Genomic DNA, 25,077 nt, shown 5'->3' on the forward strand with positions numbered 1-25,077 from the left:
CAGTCCACAGTACACAAAACAGTCTCTGGCACACAGGACCCGGGGATACCGGGCTCCAGAATCCTGTTTGTGATGCCAAAATGGGTCGCCCTCCCTGGGCTGTGGGGTACTCGGTACCGGGCCGGTCCTTCAGAGGGGAATGTCACAGCAGCAGTGACCGGGTCCGTGGCCCTGGGCGCCCATATAAAAAGGGGATTGAGTGGTGAAATAAAGTTTATGAGTGATTCGTGACGCCACCTGTGGTGTTCGGCAATGAAGATGTTAAGCCGACGCTGCGGACAGATACTCTGGGACAGATGGTGTAGTGCAGCAAAGGTGTTGTAGCCCTCCACAGGCAGGGTTGTTGGTCTCAGGGCAGTGTAGATAGGTGTTGGGGAAGAGGGTGCAGTGTCTGGCACAGAGATGTAGCAGTGCTGAAGAAGTTGCAGGAAGAAGGCAAGGACACAGCGGAATGTAGTTTCTTTAACTTCACTTGTAAGTGCAGTCCAGGGTCCAGATTACAGATGACACAGGAGATGATTAGCCTGGAAGCAACTCAGGAATCACTCTATGCAGATGAGTTGTGTAGTCTCCTCTCTAGCGCTTACTTGATGTACATGCAGCACTGTGTTACACTGAAGTACCTCCTTCTTCCCCTTTGGATCTACCTCGTATGGCAGACAGCTGTTGCCTTCTATCTCTCTTGGCTCACCCTTCGCTGTTGTGCCTCCGAGTCTTAGTTGGGAATAGAGCATTTACAGCTTCCTATTCCTCTGGTTTCTGTTGCAGGACCTTCAGTATCCATACAGCCGTGGAGACCAGGCTCCAGATCATGCGCTATCACTGGGAGGGAGCTCTCTATCCTCAGCTCAACCTCCAGCTTCTCTCCGCACGTCTACACTCGTTGCCCTCCTCATACTGACTAATTTCCCTTCCTGGCCCTCAGAGAGCACTCCTCCCCCAATTCTGGTTCAGAGCTCCCTCTGCTTGCCTGGAGTGGGAACTGTGTTGCATGACATGGTTAACTGCCAGAGAGACCCTTCATCGCTTCCAAGCCTGACATCACCCTCCCTGGAGGAAGGCAATGCCAGTGTGGCGACCATACTCCTGGGGGCGCCACAAGTGCGCTAATCAAGCAAGCTCTGAACAGTGCGCTAATTGAGCACGATCCGAACAGTGCGCTAATCCAAGCGCTTGCAATATTTCCCAAAAATCTGTTCATTCGTCTATAGGCTTTCCCAGTCTTCTTGGTAAAAATTAAAAAAAAAAAAAATTAAGAAAAATAACCAAATAATAAAATATCAACTGGAAAAAGCCTTGCAAAAAATGATCATGTAATTTTTTTTACTAGCAAAAAAAATGGCATCCATGTCCCTGCCAGCAGAGTGGTGTGGCCAGTGTAAATGGAGAGAGGGCAGTGCATTTTTGGTTTTCTTCATGCACTTCTATGGGAGTCCAGAAAACAGCTCAGCGTAGCTGCTTTTAAAAAAAGACTCATGTTGCACATGCGGCCATTCCTGCCTTGTTATTTTTGCCCGGTACGTGCAGTTCTGCAGCACAGCTGGGACCCCATATTTTGCTATAAAAGATAGTAGTCATCTTGAGCGCACAACAAAGGGCAATCATCCAATTTAGGTACACATGGCAGTTTTCTAGTGTGGCAGTATGACGGCATTAAATTAGCGCTGCTGTATGGTGTTATTAGTTTACTACTGCACGACAGCGTTATGTTTTGGAACTTTCTGACAATATATGGGCAAATAACTACGATCGAGGGTCGGAAACTGACAGCAAAGGGCCCTCGAGGTAGAGGTTGGGACCCAATCCTTCTGTAAAGCTGCAGGAGATATTACCCTCAAGCTCTCAGAGGTGGAGTGAGATGGAATCCAAATATACTGCTACAAGTAGAGAAGAATTCCTAGTGTCAGTGAAGATACAGTAGCAAGAGGGATAGTCTACTCATACCGAGAAACAGGGCTGAAGTCGTGTCCGGTACCTGTGGGAAACACGACAACCCGACAAAACCTTTTTTTTTAATTTTACTGAGGTCTTGTACGTTGTCAAGACTATTTTGTGAGGGTTTTTTTTTTTAGATGCCATTTTATCATACATTTCCATTAACTTTTATTATGAGTTTTACATGAAAAAAAAAAACATTTGCGCCATTTTTATTGACACTGTTGACCAGTAGTCAGAAATGGTATGATGCCTATATTGGACGGGTTGTTAGGATTACAGTGATACCGAATACGCCTACTTTATTTAATGGTTTGTGACATACATTTTTACAAAGTGTATACAAAAAAAGTGATTATTTAAATTGTTGTTTTTTTTTCATTCTTTTTTAGAAACATTATAAGGAAAAACAATATTTAATTTTTTTTTTTTTTTTTCTATCTGTAATGTACTGTTTTCCTCTATGTACCAGTGCATTGTGCCACTGTAGGTAAAGAAAACTATTTCGATCTTTAGGCAGAGAAGATTCTCCTATACTTGCAGCCTGTGGCTCACTGTTACCAAGCATCTAGTGAGCACAGTCACATGATAGAAGTGACCCTGTCCACTTTCCTCAGTCGACACAGGGAGACAATGACCATAATAGTGTCCTGTGTGGTAGGATGTGTATTGCGACTGATAGGAGTCTACATAAACCATAATAAGTAATGACACACCACTGCCTCACTCGTTGCGCCCCACTCCCCCATTGGCCCCTGTGTAACTGAACTTGTACGTCTACCTCTCCCCAGATCACTTTCCAGACATCTGCTATTTGATTGGTCCGCACGGTCAAGAGACCTCTTTGTATTGACAATAGTTGTTAAGATTTCCCAAAGATTCTGTTTAAAAAGAAAAAACTTTATTTACACAGAATGTACATTACAAAGACAACGATGTACAATACCAGTGTCAAAAAAAAAAACTTATAGGGTTAATTACCTTCAAAATGTCTTCCTACAGAACAAATATACAGAATAGTCTGTGGTTGCAGGACTCATTAACTATAAAAACCACGTCATTATTTCCCCCCCCCCCCTCACTGTCCTGGCTGCAGCAGGAGCCTCCCCCCCTCAGACCTGTGTGCAGTAGGACAAAATATTACTAAGGCTAAGAGAGCAGGGCTTCATTCCACCAGCAGCAAAAGATGGAACTGGTCGTCAGTAGATTAATCCCACGATTCCTACAAGACTGATCATACAGAAAATGTACCAGACTGACAAACAGCCAGGTCACTTCTATTTCATATTTAATTTAAAGGAATTATTCCCAGCTTCATATATGATGGTATTGTCGGATAGGGCTTGTAAATACAAGAAATTTTGCAATTTACAGTTTATAAAAATTTTCAGCCGTTTGAGATATTAACATTTTTCTTTACAACCTGTTACCTTGGAAACCGACCACCGCTGATAGACAGCAGAACACGTGCTCTGCTTGAGCTTATAAAAAAAAAAAAAAAATTTTTTTTTTGAGGTTTGTGAGCTTTTAAAACTAGTTATTTATGCCTATGATTGCTGGTGCATGCCTTTACCTACTAATCACGTCCCGCTTCAGCACAGTGCTTTTTACAAGTTAAATAGCAGCGGTGGTTGATCTCCTAGGCAACGAGCTGTAAACAAAAGAAAAATGGTAATATCTCAAGAACGGCAGCTAATTTTAGTAAGCAGCAAATTGAAAAAGTGCTTGTTTTTACTAGCTCTATCCAACAATAGCCATCTAGGAAGATGAGGAAAAACCCTTTAAAGATTAATGTAATTAATTTCTAGGTGTACTGTTCCTTGGAGAAATGAGCAGAGCTCAGGAAAACGTTTACATAATTCGAAATTGGTATTTGACAAGTAAAAAAAACATTTTCGTGACTTGTGAAATGTTTTAAATTGTCGCTCAGCCCGCTGGTTCTCAATTTACACATAATTCTTCATGAGAATTAACCAAAATATTCAAAAGTATATAAATATTCATAAAAGTATCTCAGCTTATACAATTGTTAAAAAATCATCACACAAATAATAAAATTAAAATTAGGACAAAATGATTAAAAAAAAAGGAAAAAATAATCATCAAAAATTGCCGATTTGCCTACACATATCTACATTTTTTTTCCTAATTTTTGGGGAGGCCTTCATTTTGATGGGGGAGGGGCGGACTTGATTACTATAATTTTTGGTATTTTTTTTATTTCATATCTCTGTTATTTTTTATATTGCTTGTACACATATATTAGATAAAAATAAAAGTGTTATTATAACAAGTATTATCTATCAACTATCATTGCTATATTTTTTGCCTTTTATGAATTGCACCTTCTCCTTAATGCGAATGTCCCTATGTGAACACAACTTTGCGTTCTTCATCTTATTAAGGTTCCGTGTTCTGTATTGATTTATTTATTAATGTATCTTTATAGTCGTCCAAGAATTTCCAATTCATCTGTATAGACATAGAATTAACCGATAAAACAGTGTCTCCCTCCAGCCACCACTAGAGGTCACTGCACACTGTATGCGGCAAACGTCTCAGCTCCCTCTAGTGGTGACTGCAGGTAGTCAGAATTTTAAGATCTTTTACAGGTGATCTGGAACTCATGAAGACTCATTAAATAAAAAAAATCAGCATAGTGTTTTAGGAGAAAATTCAACCTGTTTGAAGCTTTATTTTAAAGGGATGATTCTAATATACAAATATATGCTAGGGTATTATTAATAATGTTAATTTCACTTTAAAGAGGTTTATGTAACTAAAGCCGTTTCACTGTATAATATATATATATATATATATATATATATTTCACTTTCTCATTTTTAATATCTCTGCTTACTTTTATTGACTAGACATGTTTTTATTTGCATCCAGAGTCTGAAAATCTGTTCTCATCATGTCCAACAGACTCAGGAAAGGCGAATAGTTGCAGTGTATCTTTCTGGCATTGAGCCTTTAGCAGCAGGACATGACGGACAGGGCAACTGCTGTTTAGCATGTGGATAAAAATCAGGTTTCCATTCACTAACAACAAGCAGAAAATTTTAAAAGTTTTAAATCTATTTGAAATATACAGGACGTTCTTGTTTTATATTATATCATTTCAATTTTGCTCATTTTTGATCATTACACACATACAGGATGAGGCAGACATCCTTAATACTATCCGGTTACTCGCTGGTATAACTACCATTTACATAAAGTCACATTTGTAAACAGAAGAACAATCAGTGTAATCTACATTCCCGGATGATCTGCATCTAAAAACAGGGAGCAGAACATCAGATTAGTGTATCTTCACTGCTTAAAGGGGACATTTCTCCAGGTCAGAAGTGGTCAGTTTTTTGCTCTTATTTTATTCCTACTGCTCCCCTGAGTCTTGTAGTTGTTTCGCTTTTCGAATCCGAGATATAGTTCTAGAGATATGGGACTTTCTATTTGCTGCTAATGTTTTTTGGTGTTTTGTAAGGAGGCGTGGCTCACAGGGTAATGATGTAGAGCAGCCTAAAGACACGCCCTGTGAGCCACGCCCCCTTAGTAGAGACCATAACTAAATAAAAAAAAGCCCATATCTCTGGAACTGTGTGGCGGATTAAAAAAAAAAAAGCGGAAAACTCAAGAGGATCAGTGGAAATAAAATTAGAGCAAAAACAAACTATTTTTCATCGGTGACAGGTCCTTTTTAAAAGGGTTTTCTGGTTTATATCATTTATATTCAAGACTATCTTGAGTTAATAGAAGGGGCAGTTTAGGACCGTGATGTATGATCCAGTGAGGAGATCAGCTACTACAAAGAGTGTCTCTTTCTGTAGGACCCAGCATATCTATGTACTATATCAGTTACCTTTAGATTTCAATGGGTGCTGTGTAATACCTCGTTTCACCTGTGGAGGCACTGCAGGGAAACTGATCACTTGTTAATCACTATCACATCTGATCACCAGAAGATCACTTGTGATCAGCTTGTTTTTTTTGGGGGGGTCTTTGAGTCTATTATGCTATAAAGTCAAAACGTAACCCTAATTCCACATACTCCATCCTGTACCTTCCTCACCACAAGTAATAAAATCTCCTCCTTCTTCTACGCTCTACTATAATACAAACCTACGACTAACCTTCAGCAACATACCAAATCTCTCTGATCCTCTTCCTAAAATGCACATGTCTCCTACGTACAGTTTATTAACTGTAAGAAAAAAGCCTTGGCTCATGCCCATACTTTATGCCTTGGCGTTATCTAGATAGATCCTAACACTCTTCACAATAATGGAGCGACACCGTCAGAGACGCATCTTAAAGCTCTGGAGCTCCTATACATCTCCACCTAAACCTCACACTTTATGGGTGACTGCTTGACCTTAGGCGCTCATGTAATCATAATGTGAAGACACTCCATATATATCACGGTGCATCCCCGTGCCACCACTGATAGTGCTGCTCTCCGATTAGCACTGGGGACCCATGGACCGCTCAAGAATCTGCCCGAGCTGTGACTACAGCCCCTTAAAATTCACTAAAGGAAAGTTGATAGATAATGTTTTGTACTTAGACCCCCAAACACGTCTTCACACGAGCATGACAAGCCCTCTAGACAACCCCTTTAAAAAAAAAAAATTTTAAATTGTCTCCCAATGACGGACAAGGCCTTTAAGCAAGGAGCGGTTACTCATTTTCCCTATAACGGCCCCTAAAGGTGAAATGGTGAATTACATGTCAATTGAAAGTACAACCTTGGTACTGTTTCTGGGAACCAATATGGCCACCATGACAGCCCTTCAAGGGGTTGCCATAGAAGTTGATAGTTCTGCAGTGATAAAATCACTTATTACAGTATTATTTATGACTCTTAGAACAATCTCTTTAAGACCTGTCATGGCAGCCATATTGGTTGCCACCCAAGGTACTCATGAGACTTCATATATATTTTTTAAAGGGTAAATGCTCAAAGTCAATGTTTCCAGTTTTAGACTTTGCCGCCATTCTTTAGGAGGAGACGGCGGCTACTGTCTAGTGGTATAATACAAGAGTTGATAATATGCCGCCATGTTCCTTCATCGTGGTTCTTCATCATGTCATCCTGTGACTTCCGCTGTTTCGTCCACTTTTTTATTTTCTACTATTAAATGCCGGGATACAGTCTTCCAAAACGGATTTAGTGAGATGACGCAGAAAGCACGACCGAAGTGACCCCGAATGGAGCCACATAGGCGTTCGCCAGTCCCTGCAGTCCAATAATCATGTAGCGGCCGGCGGTTCTCAAGGCTTTTCCAAAGTTCTAAAAAAAGAAGAAAAAAATACATTACATAACAACGAGGAACTAAAATGGTGCATACAGTCAGACAGTGGCTTCAGTGTCCTTTTAAATGAATCTTAAGAGGAGAGCTAAACGCACCAATCCAAGGCAGAAATTTAGTGTTGCCTCCTAATAGTTCCCTGCACCCCTTCTTGATCACTGATCGGGGACAAAAGTTGCATTTGCAACGATTCTTGCTCACTGGTCACATGACATAGCATAAAACTTTGGTGGAGTTCTCCATTAATGGTGTAATCTGGTGCAGATTCCGTAATCCCAGAAATCTGCAGATAGCGCAAGTAACACAAGATACAATAATGGACATTATAGGTAATCACAGGCTGAGTCACAGGGTGCAGAGAGCAGCCGAGAGTGACAGGCCGGCACCTGTACACTACAGTACCACGGACATCATACATTAGTAGTGCAAGGCATGAAGTCCCCGGAGCCACACACATTGCTGCTACTGCAAGAAGATCCACAGTGCCCGCGTCCGCCACCATCAGTGCCTCTGCGTTAAGACGGATTGCAACTTTAACTGTTGGGAATAATTCCGGTATGATTCACTTGTGACGCAGAAGGACAATGGCGGCTGCACGGGAGCTAATAGGGCTCTGCACAGCCATTTCTAAGAAAGGATCTCTGGAGCTATTTCCAGGGGCTTCCTGCTGTGTCCACAAGGTGCCGGCCACAGTGCCCCTATAAGAGTGCCTTCTGATGTTTCCATAAGGTACCTACCACAGTGCCTTCTGATGTGTCCATAAGGTACCTACCACAGTGCCCCTATAATAGTGCCTTCTGATGTGTCCACAAGGTATCTACCACAGTGCCCCTATAATAGTGCCTTCTGATGTTTCCATAAGGTACCTACCACAGTGCCTTCTGATGTGTCCATAAGGTACCTACCACAGTGCCCCTATAATAATGCCTTCTGATGTTTCCATAAGGTACCTACCACAGTGCCTTCTGATGTGTCCATAAGGTACCTACCACAGTGCCCCTATAATAGTGCCTTCTGATGTGTCCATAAGGTACCTACCACAGTGCCCCTATAATAGTGCCTTCTGATGTGTCCACAAGGTATCTACCACAGTGCCCCTATAATAGTGCCTTCTGATGTGTCCACAAGGTGCCTACCACAGTGCCCCTATAATAGTGCCTTCTGATGTGTCCACAAGGTATCTACCACAGTGCCCCTATAATAGTGCCTTCTGATGTGTCCCCAAGGTGCCTACCACAGTGCCCCTATAATAGTGCCTTCTGATGTGTCCACAAGGTATCTACCACAGTGCCCCTATAATAGTGCCTTCTGATGTCTCCACAAGGTGCCTACCACAGTGCCCCTATAATAGTGCCTTCTGATGTGTCCATAAGGTACCTACCACAGTGCCCCTATAATAGTGCCTTCTGATGTGTCCATAAGGTACCTACCACAGTGCCCCTATAATAGTGCCTTCTGATGTGTCCACAAGGTACCTACCACAGTGCCCCTATAATAGTGCCTTCTGATGTGTCCACAAGGTGCCTACCACAGTGCCCCTATAATAGTGCCTTCTGATGTGTCCACAAGGTATCTACCACAGTGCCCCTATAATAGTGCCTTCTGATGTGTCCACAAGGTGCCTACCACAGTGCCCCTATAATAGTGCCTTCTGATGTGTCCACAAGGTATCTACCACAGTGCCCCTATAATAGTACTATCTGAAGTGTCCACAAGGTGCCTGCCACAGTGCCCCTATAATAGTGCCTTCTGATGTGTCCACAAAGCACCTACCACAGTGCCCCTATAATAATGCCTTCTGATGTGTCCACAAGGTGCCAACCACAGTGCCCCTATAACAGTGCCTTCTGATGTGTCCATAATGTAACTACCACAGTGCCCCTATAATAGTGCCTTCTGATGTGTCCTCTAGGTACATACCATAGTGCCCCTATAATAGTGCCTTCTGATGTGTCCATAATGTAACTACCACAGTGCCCCTATAATAGTGCCTTCTGATGTGTCCACAATGCACCTACCACAGTTCCCCTATAATAGTGCCTTCTGATGTGTCCACAAGGTGCTTACTACAGTGCCCCTATAATAGTGCCTTCTGATGTGTCCACAAGGTGCTTACTACAGTGCCCCTATAATAGTGCCTTCTCGATTTGTCCACAAGGTGCCTACCACAGTGCCCCTATAATAGTGCCTTCTGATGTGTCCACAATGTGCCTGCCACAGTGCCCCTATAATAGTGCCTTCTGATGTGTCCACAAGGTGTCTACCACAGTGCCCCTATAATAGTGCGTACTGATGTGTCCACAAGGTGCCTGCCACAGTGCCCCTATAATAGTGCCTTCTGATGTGTCCACAATGTGCCTGCCACAGTGCCCCTATAATAGTGCCTTCTGATGTGTCCACTAGGTACATACCATAGTGCCCCTATAATAGTGCCTTCTGATGTGTCCATAATGTAACTACCACAGTGTCCCTATAATAGTGCCTTCTGATGTGTCCATAATGTAACTACCACAGTGCCCCTATAATAGTGCCTTCTGATGTGTCCACAATGCACCTACCACAGTTCCCCTATAATAGTGCCTTCTGATGTGTCCACAAGGTGCTTACTACAGTGCCCCTATAATAGTGCCTTCTCGATTTGTCCACAAGGTGCCTACCACAGTGCCCCTATAATAGTGCCTTCTGATGTGTCCACAAGGTGCTTACTACAGTGCCCCTATAATAGTGCCTTCTCAATTTGTCCACAAGGTGCCTACCACAGTGCCCCTATAATAGTGCCTTCTGATGTGTCCACAAGGTGCCTACCACAGTGCCCCTATAATAGTGCGTACTGATGTGTCCACAAGGTGCCTGCCACAGTGCCCCTATAATAGTGCCTTCTGATGTGTCCACAAGGTGCCTACCACAGTGCCCCTATAATAGTGCCTTCTGATGTGTCCACAAAGTTCCTACCACAGTGCCCCTATAATAGTGCCTTCTGATGTGTCCACAAGGTGCCAACCACAGAGCCCCTATAATAGTGCCTTCTGATGTGTCCACAAGGTGCCTACCACATACATTTTTTGACCATGAAACTACAAAAACACTAGTGCACGCCCTTATCATCTCCCGCCTCGACTACTGCAACCTCCTACTCTCTGGCCTCCCCTCCAGCACTCTGACACCACTCCAATCCATCCTACATTCTGCTGCCTGACTAATCCACCTGTCTCCCTGCTATTCCCCAGCCTCTCCTCTCTGCCAAGCCCTCCATTGGCTTCCTATCGTCCAGAGGCTCCAGTTCAAAACCCAAACTATGACGTACAAAGCCATCCACAACCTGTCTCCTCCAAACATCTGTGACATGGTCTCCCGGTACTTAACCACACGCAACCTTCGATCCTCTCAAGATCTCCTTCTCAACTCTCCTCTTATCTCTTCTTCCCACAACCGCATACAAGATTTCTCCCGTGCTTCCCCCATACTCTGGAACTCTCGACCCCAACAGATCAGACTAACGCCTACCATGGAAACCTTCAAAAAGAACCTGAAGACCCACCTCTTCCGACTAGCCTACAACCTGCAGTGATCCTCAGTCTACTGAACACCCATCCTCTGTAGACTGTGAGCCCTTGCGGGCAGGGTCCTTTCTCCTTCTGTACTTTCTTTATTTTTTTATAATCTTTATTTATTTTTATATAGCGTTAACATATTCCACAGCTCTTTACAGTTTGCACACATTATCATCACTGTCCCCGATGGGGCTCACAATGTAGATTCCCTATCAGTATGTCTTTGGAATGTGGGAGGAAACCAGAGAACCCGGAGGAAACCCACACAAACACGGGGAGAACATACAAACTCCTTGCAGATATTGTCCTTGGTGGGATTTGAACCCAGGACCCCAGTGCTGCAAGGCTGCAGATTTATCCACTGTGCCGCCCATATCTTGTATTGCTCATGTTTATTGTACTTGTCTATATTTCCCCTTTTCCCTGTAAAGCGCCATGGAATAAATGGCGCTATATAAATGTATAATAATAATAATAACAAAGTGAATACTAAATTTTATACAAAATAAGTTCTGTCTCAAGTCTGCCACAGCAAACTCATAATAGTGCCGCCTCTATGCAACAAAAAGTGGTTGCAGAATTCCATATAATGCTGCGCTCCAGAGTGGCGGACATTATATTAGTGTCTGTCATAGTAATGTAACAGACATGTAATGACTAGCACAGTATGTGACACAATGCTACTATAATAGCTCCTGCACAGGACAACAACATGCCATTCACGGTGCCAATATAATAGTGCTAAATATAATAGTGTCACAGACATATTCACAGCCCAAATTATTACACTTGGAGGATATGCTGTTATACTGTCACATAGCCGATCAACCGGAATTAAGGCCATATTGTCTGTATTCCCTGGAAGAAATTCCTTATATCTATATTGTTTGTTATTAGGGACAATCAAATTGCTGATCACAAAGGGCGACTCTCACCTTGTCTCTGAGCTTGTATGTGACATTCTACACTGCACGGTAATATCTATAGTTATACCGCTATGTCTACAGCTCAGGAAAACCCATTATATTCAGGAAGTCAATATGAGATAATGGGCCACCTACTGTTCTGGAATTTGTAATTATTTTCATGTAAGGGTATTTATTTTCATTAACTATAGTTTTGTACATAGGAGCAGTATTATAGTAGTTACATTCTTGTACATAGGAGCAGTATTATAGTAGTTATATTCTTGTACATAGGGGCAGTATTACAGTAGTTATATTCTTGTACATAGGGGGCAGTATTATAGGAGTTATATTCTTGTACATAGGGGCAGTATTATAGCAGTTATATTCTTGTACATAGTGGGCAGTATTATAATAGTTATATTCTTGTACATAGGGGTCAGTATTATAGTAGTTATATTCTTGTACATACGAGCAGTATTATAGTAGTTATATTCTTGTACATAGGAGCAGTATTATAGTAGTTATATTCTTGTACATAGGAGCAGTATTATAGTAGGTATATTCTTGTACATAGGGAAGGTATTATAGTAGTTATATTCTTGTACATAGGAGCAGTATTATAGTAGTTATATTCTTGTACATAGGGGTCAGTATTATAGTAGTTATATTCTTGTACATAGGGGGCAGTATTATAGTAGTTATATTCTTGTACATAGGAGCAGTATTATAGTAGTTATATTCTTGTACATAGGGGCAGTATTATAGTAGTTATATTCTTGTACATAGGAGCAGTATTATAGTAGTTATATTCTTGTACATAGGAGCAGTATTATAGTTGTTATATTCTTGTACATAGGAGCAGTATTATAGTAGTTATATTCTTGTACATAGGAGCAGTATTATAGTAGTTATATTCTTGTACATAGGAGCAGTATTATATTAGTTATATTCTTGTACATAGGGGCGGTATTATAGTAGTTATATTCTTGTACATAGGAGCGGTATTATAGTAGTTATATTCTTGTACATAGGGGCAGTATTATAGTAATTATATTCTTGTACACAGGGGCAGTATTATAGTAGTTATATTCTTGTACATAGGGGCAGTATTATAGTAGTTATATTCTTGTGCATAGGAGCAGTATTATAGTAGTTATATTCTTGTACATAGAAGCATTATAGTAGTTATATTCTTGTACATAGGAGCAGTATTATAGTAGTTATATTCTTGTACATAGGGGCAATTTTTATTGTAAAAACAAAACAAATACAAATAACATTCCTCCAATAATACAAAACTGAATTCACTAGGATTGTACATACATTCATTACATATCCAGTTTATACATATCAAATTAACTTAGAGTCCATACTCCTAGTTTGAGGAGAGAAAAAAAAACAAACAAAAAAAAAAAAAAAAACACTTTGCAAACAGAGCTCATCATGTTCCTACCCAGTGACTCATCCTTCTCTATCTTAACATTTCCTAATTTCTCCTAATGATTTTCCCTATCTGAGTTTGGACATTATCTGGTTGACAGCGTCACAGATCTGAGTCGGAGTTATTCTGTTCACCACCGGTCTCCATCTCAGACTCTTCCCGAGTGCCCTCAGGTAAGGGCTTCCGCTTTGGCGGAGGACAGTCCTCTACGTCCCTATCACACTCTGCGTCAATTCTCTTAAGGTCATCTTCAAATTCGCCGTCAGACTCAGACAGAACATCAAACCTGTTAGATACGACCATTACACCAGCAGAACTCTGGAATTTCTTCCCGGCTCCTTGGCCAGTGTCATACCCCTCAGGTTTACGGGAGGCCTTGTCCTTTTTCTTCCTTTTCTGATTATTGCTATACTCTTCAGACACGGATGGTAGCACTGAAGTAATGCCTTCCTGTGACTGCTGCCCCTGAGGTACAACCTCCATACTCCCCTGTTCTCTCTCTGAACCCTGCTGCTCTGGTGTTAGCTGAGTAGACCCCTGGTGGACCTCTGGTCTGGTCAGTATTTCCCCTGACAGTAATGCTGCCTCCTCCAGAATCTCTGCCCCTGCCACCAAGTCCTCGTCAGGAAAGTCCTTACAGATATTGTGCCAGGCGTCTGGACAGTCCCTGTGAGGGTGACCGATCTTCCCACAGAGGTTGCACCTGATGTTCTGGCAGTCTGCAGCTAGATGGCCGATCTCCCCACACAGGCTGCACTTCCCCACAGTACAGGTATTTGCCAGGTGACCTGCCTTGCCACATTTAAAGCACTTACGAGGCTGCCCAGGATAGAAACACACACCCCTCTCCCTCCCAATATAGAAGGAGTTGGGTAAATGGGCAGTGATATTATTGCATTGGCGCAGTTTCACCAAAACCCGCCACCCTCCCGTCCAGATCCCATCACTGTCTCTGCTTTTGGTGAGGTCAGAGACCAGGTCACAATGCCTCCGGAGCCACACCACAATGTCCTGCGGGGGAACAGACTCATTCCAGAAGATGACACTAACAGTAACGGTATCTGGCTTAGAGATAGGAATAAAGCTGAACTTACTCCAGCCCTCCGTGTCTCTAAACTTGGGGAAACTAGACCAGAATCTGTCCAGGTCAGACATGAGCTTAAAGCTGACATCATAGCCCTGCCTGTCTGGAAGATTAATCACTGCCAGGATGCTGACTGGCACAAACCCCATCTGGTGGCACAAGAGCTCCCTGACGACAAACCTCCTGTCCGGCAGATCCTCCTTGGCACCTCTGTGCCGGAAACGCACGACGTTTCTCCGTTTAAACGCCTGGCCTGTATAATTGGAACCAGAGGTAAAGGACGGAGCACCACGACTCCAGGCATTACTGGGGGGACCGTGCGGGGTCACATTGGGTTGACTGACGGGGTGAAGGTCTGCAGCAGGAGGGGCAGCCACACCTTGTGTTCTTGAAATTAAAGGTGGGAAATCACAGACATTATCATGCACATTGTTATCATCAGCATCAATGTCATTATCAGACTGTGCAGCGTCCACCAAATATACTGTGCTCCCCCAAGCCCCCGACCCCCCAGATACAGTGCGGTTATCCCCAGCATCAGAGCCCTGCTGGGCACCATCAGTAATGACCGGCACATGTCCACTTCCCAACTGTTGTGCTTGGCATTCTGAGACTTGTAGTCCCTCTGCTGGAAAGTGCAGTCCATGCTGCTGCTTGGAATCTGCTGCAGGCTGCTGTGCTGGGCATTCTGAGACTTGTGGTACACCTGCTGGAATCTGCATGACATGCTGCTGCTTGGGGTCTGCCGCAGACTGCTGCGGCTGCAGTATTTGACCCTTTTGGAAGCAGAAACTTGCAGGCTGCAGCACTGGCCGCACCGGCTTCTGGGGCTCACCTGGGACAATGTCTGAGCTGGAACCTGCAGAGTCCTGCTTGTGTGACATAAACAGTTCCTGGTTCCTATAAGTCTCTGCCAGGGGCCCCATCTTCTCTAGGACACAGTCCATGTCCGTCACCACTTTTGCCAGCTGTATACCAAGCATGTTCAGAGTCTGATCATAAAAGGTGTGATCCCCACCAGGATTAGCAGCCTTTACATTATAGCCCATTTCTATCTGTTTCTGCAGCAAGTCTTTGTGCTGCTGTAACTCACCGAGCCTCTTGACCAGTCCTGGGATCTCCTCTGCGACCTGAAGCTCAGGTGCACATGGCGTCTCCTCCTGGGATCCTGCTTTCAGCAATGTCCCTGGATGCTTGAAACCAGACGTCTCCTTAACTTTCACCACCGCTGGTTTCGTGGTTCCAGGCTCCACAGCACTTTTACTGCTGCCACCTGACTGCGACCTTGTGCGCCCAGAGCTCGCCATGCTGGCCACCACATGCTTCTGCTGCAGGTTCTCCTGGAGCGTCTGTCTCTCCAGTGAGGTTCTCCTCTGTCTGCTGGGAGTCAGCTGCACACCTGAAGATGGTGATGGCACCTCCTGAGCTGCAGGCTGCTTTCCTCCATTCAGCTTCTCACCAGTAGATTTCTTCTGGATTTCTCCTAGTTGTCCTTCACTCTGTTTGCCTTGGCTGGCCGACTGCTTAACTGGAACTTTCTTACCCACAGCCATGGCTTTTCCTTGTTCCGTTACTTTTTGCACTTTCACAGCTTCATTATTCCTGCTGCTGCTGCTGCTACTTCCATTCTGAGCTTTCTTTCCCTCAGAAACAACTTTGGGACTTGCATCCGCCTTAGACACAACTTGAGTGCTACTTCCAAGTGTAGGCCTGGAAGCCTGGGCCTTGCTTGGGGAGTTACCCCGCCCAGGGTGGCCTCCCCCTGGGCTTGCTCCAGACATCAGGAGAGCTACAAACACACAACCTCACAGCTAGGAGGCAGTATTATAGTAGTTATATTCTTGTACATAGGGGCAGTATTATAGTAGTTATATTCTTGTACATAGGGGCAGTATTATAGTAGTTATATTCTTGTGTATATGAGCGTATTATAGTAGTTATATTCTTGTACATAGGGGCAGTATTATAGTAGTTATATTCCTGTACATAGGAGCAGTATTATAGTAGTTATATTCTTGTACATAGGGGGCAGTATTATAGTAGTTATATTCTTGTACATAGGGGCAGTATTATAGTAGTTATATTCTTGTACATAGGAGCAGTATTATAGTAGTTATATTCTTGTACATAGGAGCAGTATTATAGTAGTTATATTCTTGTACATAGGAGCAGTATTATATTAGTTATATTCTTGTACATAGGGGCGGTATTATAGTAGTTATATTCTTGTACATAGGAGCGGTATTATAGTAGTTATATTCTTGTACATAGGGGCAGTATTATAGTAATTATATTCTTGTACACAGGGGCAGTATTATAGTAGTTATATTCTTGTACATAGGGGCAGTATTATAGTAGTTATATTCTTGTACATAGGAGCAGTATTATAGTAGTTATATTCTTGTACATAGAAGCATTATAGTAGTTATATTCTTGTACATAGGAGCAGTATTATAGTAGTTATATTCTTGTACATAGGGGCAGTATTATAGTAGTTATATTCTTGTACATAGGGGCAGTATTATAGTAGTTATATTCTTGTGTATATGAGCGTATTATAGTAGTTATATTCTTGTATATAGGGGCAGTATTATAGTAGTTATATTCCTGTACATAGGAGCAGTATTATAGTAGTTATATTCTTGTACATAGGGGGCAGTATTATAGTAGTTATATTCTTGTACATAGGGGCAGTATTATAGTAGTTATATTCTTGTACATAGGAGCAGTATTATAGTAGTTATATTCTTGTACATAGGAGCAGTATTATAGTAGTTATATTCTTGTACATAGGAGCAGTATTATAGTAGTTATATTCTTGTACATAGGGGGCGGTATTATAGTAGTTATATTCTTGTACATAGGGGGCAGTATTATAGTAGTTATATTCTTGTACATAGGAGCAGTATTATAGTAGTTATATTCTTGTACATAGGAGCAGCATTATAGTAGTTATATTCTTGTACATAGGGGCAGTATTATAGTAATTATATTCTTGTACATGGGGGCAGTATTATAGTAGTTATATTCTTGTACATAGGGGCAGTATTATAGTAGTTATATTCTTGTACATAGGAGCAGTATTATAGTAGTTATATTCTTGTACATAGGAGAAGCATTATAGTAGTTATATTCTTGTACATAAGAGCAGTATTATAGTAGTTATATTCTTGTACATAGGGGCAGTATTATACTAGCTATATTCTTGTGTATAGGAGCGCATTATAGTAGTTATATTCTTGTACATAGGGGCAGTATTATAGTAGTTATATTCTTGTACATAGGGGGCAGTATTATAGTAGTTATATTCTTGTACATAGGAGCAGCATTATAGTAGTTATATTCTTGTACATAGGGGCAGTATTATAGTAGTTATATTCTTGTACATAGGGGGCAGTATTATAGTAGTTATATTCTTTTACATAGGAGCAGTATTATAACAGTTATATTCTTCTACATAGGAGCAGCATTATAGTAGTTATATTCTTGTACATAGGGGCAGTATTATAGTAATTATATTCTTGTACATAGGGGCAGTATTATAATAGTTATATTCTTGTACATAGGAGCAGTATTATAGTAGTTATATTCATGTACATAGGAGCAGTATTATAGTAGTTATATTCTTGTACATAGGGGCAGTATTATAGTAGTTATATTCATGTACATAGGAGCAGTATTCTAGTAGTTATATTCTTGTACATAGGGGCAGTATTATAGTAGTTATATTCATGTACATAGCAGTATTATAGTAGTTATATTCTTGTACATAGGGGCAGTATTATAGTAGTTATATTCATGTACATAGGAGCAGTATTATAGTAGTTATATTCTTGTACATAGGGGCAGTATTATAGTAGTTATATTCTTGTACATAGGGGCAGTATTATAGTAGTTATATTCTTGTACATAGGGGGCAGTATTATAGTAGCTATATTCTTGTACATAGGGGGCAGTATTATAGTAGTTATATTCTTGTACATAGGGGCAGTATTATAGTAGTTATATTCTTGTACTTAGGGGGCAGTATTATAGTAGATATATTCTTGTACATAGAGGGCAGTATTATAGTAGTTATATTCTTGTATATAGGGGGCAGTATTATAGTAGTTATATTCTTGTACATAGGAGCAGCATTATAGTAGTTATATTCTTGTACATAGGGGCAGTATTATAGTAGTTATATTCTTGTACATAGGGGCAGTATTATAGTAGTTATATTCTTGTACATAGGGGCAGTATTATAGTAGTTATATTCTTGTACATAGGGGGCAGTATTATAGTAGTTATATTCTTATACATAGGAGCAGTATTATAGTAGTTATATTCTTGTACATAGGGGGCAGTATTATAGTAGTTATATTCTTGTACATAGGGGGCAGTATTATAGTAGTTATATTCTTGTACATAGGGGCAGTATTATAGTAGTTATATTCTTGTTTATGGGGGGCAGTATTATAGTAGTTATATTCTTGTACATAGGGGCAGTATTATAGTAGTTATATTCTTGTACATAGGAGCAGTATTATAGTAGTTATATTCTTGTACATAGGGGCAGTATTATAGTAGTTATATTCTTGTACATATGGGGCAGTATTATAGTAGTTATATTCTTGTACATAGGGGGCAGTATTATAGTAGTTATATTCTTGTACATAGGGGCAGTATTATAGTAGTTATATTCTTGTACATAGGGGCAGTATTATAGTAGTTATATTCTTGTACATAGGGGGCAGTATTATAGTAGTTATATTCTTGTACATAGGGGCAGTATTATAGTAGTTATATTCTTGTATATAGGGGGCAGTATTATAGTAGTTATATTCTTGTACATAGGGGCAGTATTATAGTAGTTATATTCTTGTACATAGGGGGCAGTATTATAGTAGTTATATTCTTGTACATAAGGGCAGTATTATAGTAGTTATATTCTTGTACATAGGGGGCAGTATTATAGTAGTTATATTCTTGTACATAGGGGCAGTATTATAGTAGTTATATTCTTGTACATAGGGGGCAGTATTATAGTAGTTATATTCTTGTACATAGGGGCAGTATTATAGTAGTTATATTCTTGTACATAGGGGGCAGTATTATAGTGGTTATATTCTTGTACATAGGGGCAGTATTATAGTAGTTATATTCTTGTACATAGGGGGCAGTATTATAGTAGTTATATTCTTGTACATAGGGGCAGTATTATAGTAGTTATATTCTTGTACATAGGGGGCAGTATTATAGTAGTTATATTCTTGTACATAGGGGCAGTATTATAGTAGTTATATTCTTGTACATAGGGGGCAGTATTATAGTAGTTATATTCTTGTACATAGGGGCAGTATTATAGTAGTTATATTCTTGTACATAGGGAGCAGTATTATAGTAGTTATATTCTTGTACATAGGAGCAGTATTATAGTAGTTATATTCTTGTATATAGGGAGCAGTATTATAGTAGTTATATTCTTGTACATAGGGGCAGTATTATAGTAGTTATATTCTTGTACATAGGGGCAGTATTATAGTAGTTAGATTCTTGTACATAGGGGCAGTATTATAGTAGTTATATTCTTGTACATTGGAGCAGTATTATAGTAGTTGTTCATGTACATATTATTACATGTATTAAGCTAAATTAGAAAGCTTCGGTGACTGGAAGTGCCATACATTCATACAGTACATTTGTTTTATCATTTTACAGTCTGTGATTGCAGCCGATGAGTAGGGTGATGTTGATGTCACCAGTGACATAACTTCATTGGTCATAGTCTAGAGTTCACTGATTTGTGTTTTTACGATAATGAAACATGAGTGTTGTGACTAATGGATGAATTATCACAACAAATAAAGAAAAAGGAACATTGGACAATGATCGTTCCACAATCCAGTATATCAGGAGAACAATATAAGTGACGTAATGGCCCCCGTTACATTGGTCGTGGTCACCTGGAGCCCCATAGCCAAATTTACAACAAGCCCCACATTATGTCCAGTTTTGTCAAAGACCTAGGCCCCGGATTCATCATTGCATTTCCGCCTCTCAATTAGTGACTTTTTGATTTGCGACAACATCATCAAACGATTTGCTCCTTTTTTCCAGTTGTGCTATGCGGTTTAGTTACTCTTCTGAGTTTTACATCAATGTGGCTCCTGCAGGTGTTTCAGACAGATTCATGAAATACAACTTTAAATAAAAAAATAGAGTTTTTATTTACTCCAGTTAACGAAACGTTGGACTTTTCCAGCTAAAAAGTCACAAAATCGTTTAGAGAGAGGGTAAAAAAGAGAGTTTTGAGCTTCGAGCAAAATTCATGAATCAGATTTTGATCAATTTTGCTCAAAAAACATCAATGAAATCCTTAAAAAAGTCAAAAAGTAAAGTGACTTAACTAAAAAAAAACTAAAAATGATGAATCGGCCTTTGGTGTTTGTTTTCCCTCCTGGTTCTTGGCACAATTCCCAACCTATTTTTTGTTATTACCTTGTGTAATTAATCTGCACCCATGTTAATCACATGACATTTAAGTCCTGCCCTACTGCAGCCACGGACCCCAAAAATGTCTAGAAATCCACTTTCTGCTACACACTGTCCAACAGCAACAACCCGTGACCACGAGCACTGACTGCGATCTGCCATGAAAAAGTTGTCCTGATATCACCGGTCTTTACTGTCCTGGTTCTGGTTGTCATTAAAGTTGAAGTTAATATACAAGTGGACATCCCCTTTAATTCCTTTAACTGTGTTCTGTTCAGGGAGTCCTCACAACTCCCCACCCCCCAGAATAACTGCTTTATGTCAGTGCTGGAAACCTGCAGAGACATTTACATTCATGTGATTGATGCTAGCCGTCTGTTGTTATAACGCCGATGTACACGGATTGTGCAAAATAGTGGAGAGTGACATGCCAAGCCTGGCATATCAGAGTGAGGAGACTTATAAGCCTCAATGCTCCTCTGGGAAATTAAATATACAAATTGCGTCGTCAGAGAGGAAGAGGACTAGAACTCCAGGATTGCTCCTTCTAATAGGCGGCACTAGAGTTTTAGTCCTCTTCCTCTCTGAAGAGGCAATTTGCATATTCAATCAGGAGGGTGTCACATCCACTTGGAAGACTTGGAGTTAGACTGTCACGTTGGGTAATGAATCACAGATCTTCTTTAGAGATGGTGAGAATTGTGTCACACATTAAATGGATTTTGTTTCCTCTTGCGCTGAAGAGGTTAATGACCCTTTCTATGCTGGTCAGAAACTTGCAGCTCCATTTCAGCTGCTTCTGATGTGGTCATTACCTCTCCCTATAAAAACTGGCCATATCTTCATGTCCCTGCCAGTGAAAGATTTGTCTTCCTGTGCTGTGTGCTGAAGCTAAGTGGTTGGAGTGGAGTTGTTGTAGTAGTGTTGTCTTTGTGTGTTGTTGAAAGAAATTAGGATTATCCACAATTTGCATAGTTTCAGGCGCTCCCTCAAAACACATTTGTTCAGAGCAGCCTATCACGTTCACTAATCAAAGTCATTCTATGTGTAAGTGTGCGTGTGTAGCCCATTCACTATCTCCATCCATCCTTCACTCCCTCAAGATGGCTGGACCATCACTGTAAATACACAATTGTAAATACACCCCTGTACTCTGTATCTCCCCCTCCTCATTGTAGAGTGTAAGCTCTCACGAGCAGGGGCGGCTTATTTTGCTTTAATTATTGTAATGTTAACGTTGTTACTTATGACTTGTGTTTTGAAACTGTTAAACTGTAAAGCGCTGCGGAATATGTTGGCGCTATATAAATAAAGATTATTATTATTGTTTACCTTCCATTTCTGTCCCATTTCTCATGGGGTGGGGGAGGGGACAGATTAAGGTTTTTTATAGGTACCTCCAGGACAGGGATAGTTAGGGTCCCAGCTCCAGGGACAGTTTGATGCCCCTCTTCCTTACTGAAGACCCTCACAGAGTGACAATTTATTTTTCCAGAAACAGCACCACTCATGTTTTTGTTTGACCTTAACTTTTTTTTGTTATTTAGGCAAACTAATTGTCATTATCAGCATTAGTTGGACTCCACCTAACTCGCTTTTATGGTCCCTTTGAATGATGGGTCATAAAGGAGATAAGAAGGAGGTTGTTTGGGATTAGGATTTTGTGGACAGTTCCCACTGTCATGAGGACAAAAAACAAAAAAGGTGAAAAGGGCAAGGACCCGGATCAGCCTCCAAACCCCTTTGAAAAACGGAGTTTGGGATGGTGTTTGATGCTTTTTCAGTGACAACGGTGCGGACTGATCGAGGTCTCCTCCGGACTGTGACCCAGAAAACTGTACCCCTAAATGGTTTTCCTACGGCTGTGCATTGGGCGATATGAGAATTCTTTCAACACTTTTTAGGCAAACTATGACAGTGGCGCTTTACCCCCCAAGTTGTCCATACTCTTTAGGTGGCTGTTGGCTGACGACACCTCTGGAAGCTGCTTATCTCCAATATCAAAGAGGACTGGGCATATCAAAATAGAACAGCCTGATCCTTCTTGCCTCAACATCTTCATTCGGACCCCGTACGTCAGTGTAACTTGAAGCTTGTGAGCCTCAATGCCAAATCTCCAACCTGCCCCCAACTATCTTGAGACTTTCATGATATTGGTCTTCTCATATGGGTCAAAGGGACATATTGGGCCCCGCCACGTTCCAGAGCCCCTGCCCCCACTATAGTTATGCTCCTGTCTACACCCATTAGACGGTCGGTCACATTTTCCGATATGGCATATTTGGCTTCTCCCCCACCGCCCGCCCTTATCGGCCATTAATTGTCCCTGTTATTTGTGTCAATGGCTGAACACTTTCTGACAATCTGACAATATTTGGGACTTTTTATCGGTTCTCAATGATCACTGACTATGGCAAAAAAAGCGTCGTTATTGCATCATGTGACCGTACCCTGATTATTATTATTATTCATTTCTATAGCGCCATTTATTCCGTGGCGCTTTGACAGTCCGGACTCCACGTACACAGGATATGCCTGGAAAAACAATACATCCCAAAACCTCAGGGCTGGACTTTCCTATGCTAGAACATAAGTGAAAGCCAAAAATGCATCGTCACAGCGTGAAATGTGATCTGGGTCTATCACACTAGCTTTTGGGGGGACTACAAATCCCAGCATGGCCTCTTTCCATTATAGTCTTATAAGCCAAGATCAGAGCTTGCCCTAAGCAGCTACATGTAGCAGAGCGGAGTTATGAAATGGAAGTCCCATGTAAGACCACAGGTGTAGCAGAGCTGGGATCGGTGTCTCGTCTGTAACGCCTGTGGTCTTACATAGGACTGCCGGGAAGCTGCGCATGCTCCTTTTCTTGCTCACCTTTGCATATTTCTTGACTTTCTGCTTCCTCTTATACTTCTTGTCCTCCTTGCACTCAGTATCCTCCACATTCTCCTCCAGGGGTTCATACCTGTCAGGCAGGGGGGACAGGTGCACCTTCTTACTGCTCCTCTCTTTCTTTTGCCTCCTCCTCTTCTTTTTCTTGCTCTTGCATGGCTCTGCAGGCTCTTGCAGCTCCAGCTGATTTCTGCTCCCCTCTTTCTCTGCAGTCTCCCCCTGCACCTTGTCTGGGTGCATTTTTCTGTACTTGTTTTTCTTCCTGCCTCTTGCCATTCTCAGGATCAGTCAGTGCTGTCAGCTTGCTGCACCGAGCAGCTAAATGCAGCAATAATACCAAGACCTGGACTTTACTTCTGATAGGATTACAGCAAAAGAATGTTTGTATGCTCCACCTCTCCCCCTTGTGGCGCCTTTCAAAAACTGCATCTTATTATTTCCTATGGCGCAAATGTGTCTGCTCTATGTCTCCATCTAGTGGTGGTTATACAGAAATTAAGCGTCTGTTACTTCCTACTGTGCAAGAATGTGTCTGCTCTCGCACTCCACCTAGTGGTAACTGATGAGAACTGCTGTTATTTCCTCTGTCTCCCATGTGACCGTGTCCAAGGCTGGCTCTGCAGCAGACCCTTTGTTTAGTTACACAGTGGGGGCCTTATGGGCCATTGTTCATTCATACTTGGTTTATTTACTTGTCCTCGTACAGGATGTCCCCTCCCTGACCCAGGATTGTTACATCAGTGCCATTTTCGTAAAGTCCTATAAAAACAAGAAGTATGGAGCTAAAATTACAACACACTTCCTATGAAAGTCTAGTCACTGGGATATTTGCAAGAACAAGTGATTATCACCAATTTCTTAGTGCCCCCGTTCCCACTTAACGCCAGCTCAGTTCCTATTGAAGTGAGTGTGATCTGAGCCGCAGTACCCAGGAATGGCCACTGGATGGTGTATGGAGCTGTGTGATTCAGGCTATGTACCATATTTACATCTGGAGCTGATAACAACTGATCGGTGGCAGCGCCGGGTGTCACCAATCTGATATTACTAGCGGGAACTGAAGATCTTTTATACATACACTATGGACAGAAGAAGTGCTTTCATCTACTTCTAGCAAAGTTCTAAATACAGGAGGACTAGTCGGCATGTGACCACCCCACAGGGGAATCATGACAGTGCGCACATTGCAATCACATAGAAAATCCCTTTAAGTGGGCGCCTTAAAGGGAGTACAGTTTATAGACTGCTATAGGGTAGTAATATGTGACTGCCGAATATAAGTGTGATCGTCGCACTCTATGGCGGTACAATATAAAGTCCTATTACAATAAGTAGAGTGAAAGCTGTGGTTCTCCAGGGGTTAATCCACGCATTGCTGCACACAGCACAATCCGGCATGTGATCCACTCTCATTATACCATTACAGTCCTTGTGACCGACCACACCCTGGGAGATTATAGCCGTGGGATCATCT

The 25,077-nt window shown here is 41.6% G+C and overlaps 1 protein-coding gene across 1 annotated transcript; it reads right to left on the reverse strand.

The window, feature by feature from the left end:
* Positions 1 to 2,814: 2,814 nt before the first annotated feature.
* On the reverse strand, positions 2,815 to 23,987 carry CUNH1orf115 (chromosome unknown C1orf115 homolog). The gene is made up of 2 exons (XM_073556790.1): positions 23,586 to 23,987; positions 2,815 to 7,231 (listed from the first exon to the last, which is right to left on the reverse strand). The coding sequence occupies exons 1-2, from the start codon at positions 23,877 to 23,879 to the stop codon at positions 7,109 to 7,111; spliced, it is 417 nt and encodes a 138-aa protein (XP_073412891.1). The 5' UTR covers positions 23,880 to 23,987; the 3' UTR covers positions 2,815 to 7,108.
* Positions 23,988 to 25,077: the final 1,090 nt, after the last annotated feature.

The sequence above is a fragment of the Dendrobates tinctorius genome, unplaced genomic scaffold (genome assembly GCF_039654945.1).
Source record: "Dendrobates tinctorius isolate UK_male_01 unplaced genomic scaffold, ASM3965494v1 ptg000239l, whole genome shotgun sequence".
In the NCBI taxonomy this organism is placed as follows: Eukaryota; Metazoa; Chordata; class Amphibia; order Anura; family Dendrobatidae; genus Dendrobates; species Dendrobates tinctorius.

Excerpts from the sequence above, each read along its gene's own strand:
- CUNH1orf115 (XM_073556790.1), bottom strand. The coding sequence starts at position 23,879 with ATGGCAAGAGGCAGGAAGAAAAACAAGTACAGAAAAATGCACCCAGAC. Across the intron at positions 7,232-23,585 it reads AAGTCAAGAAATATGCAAAG|AACTTTGGAAAAGCCTTGAG; the intron begins GTGAGCAAGAAA and ends TTCTTTTTTTAG.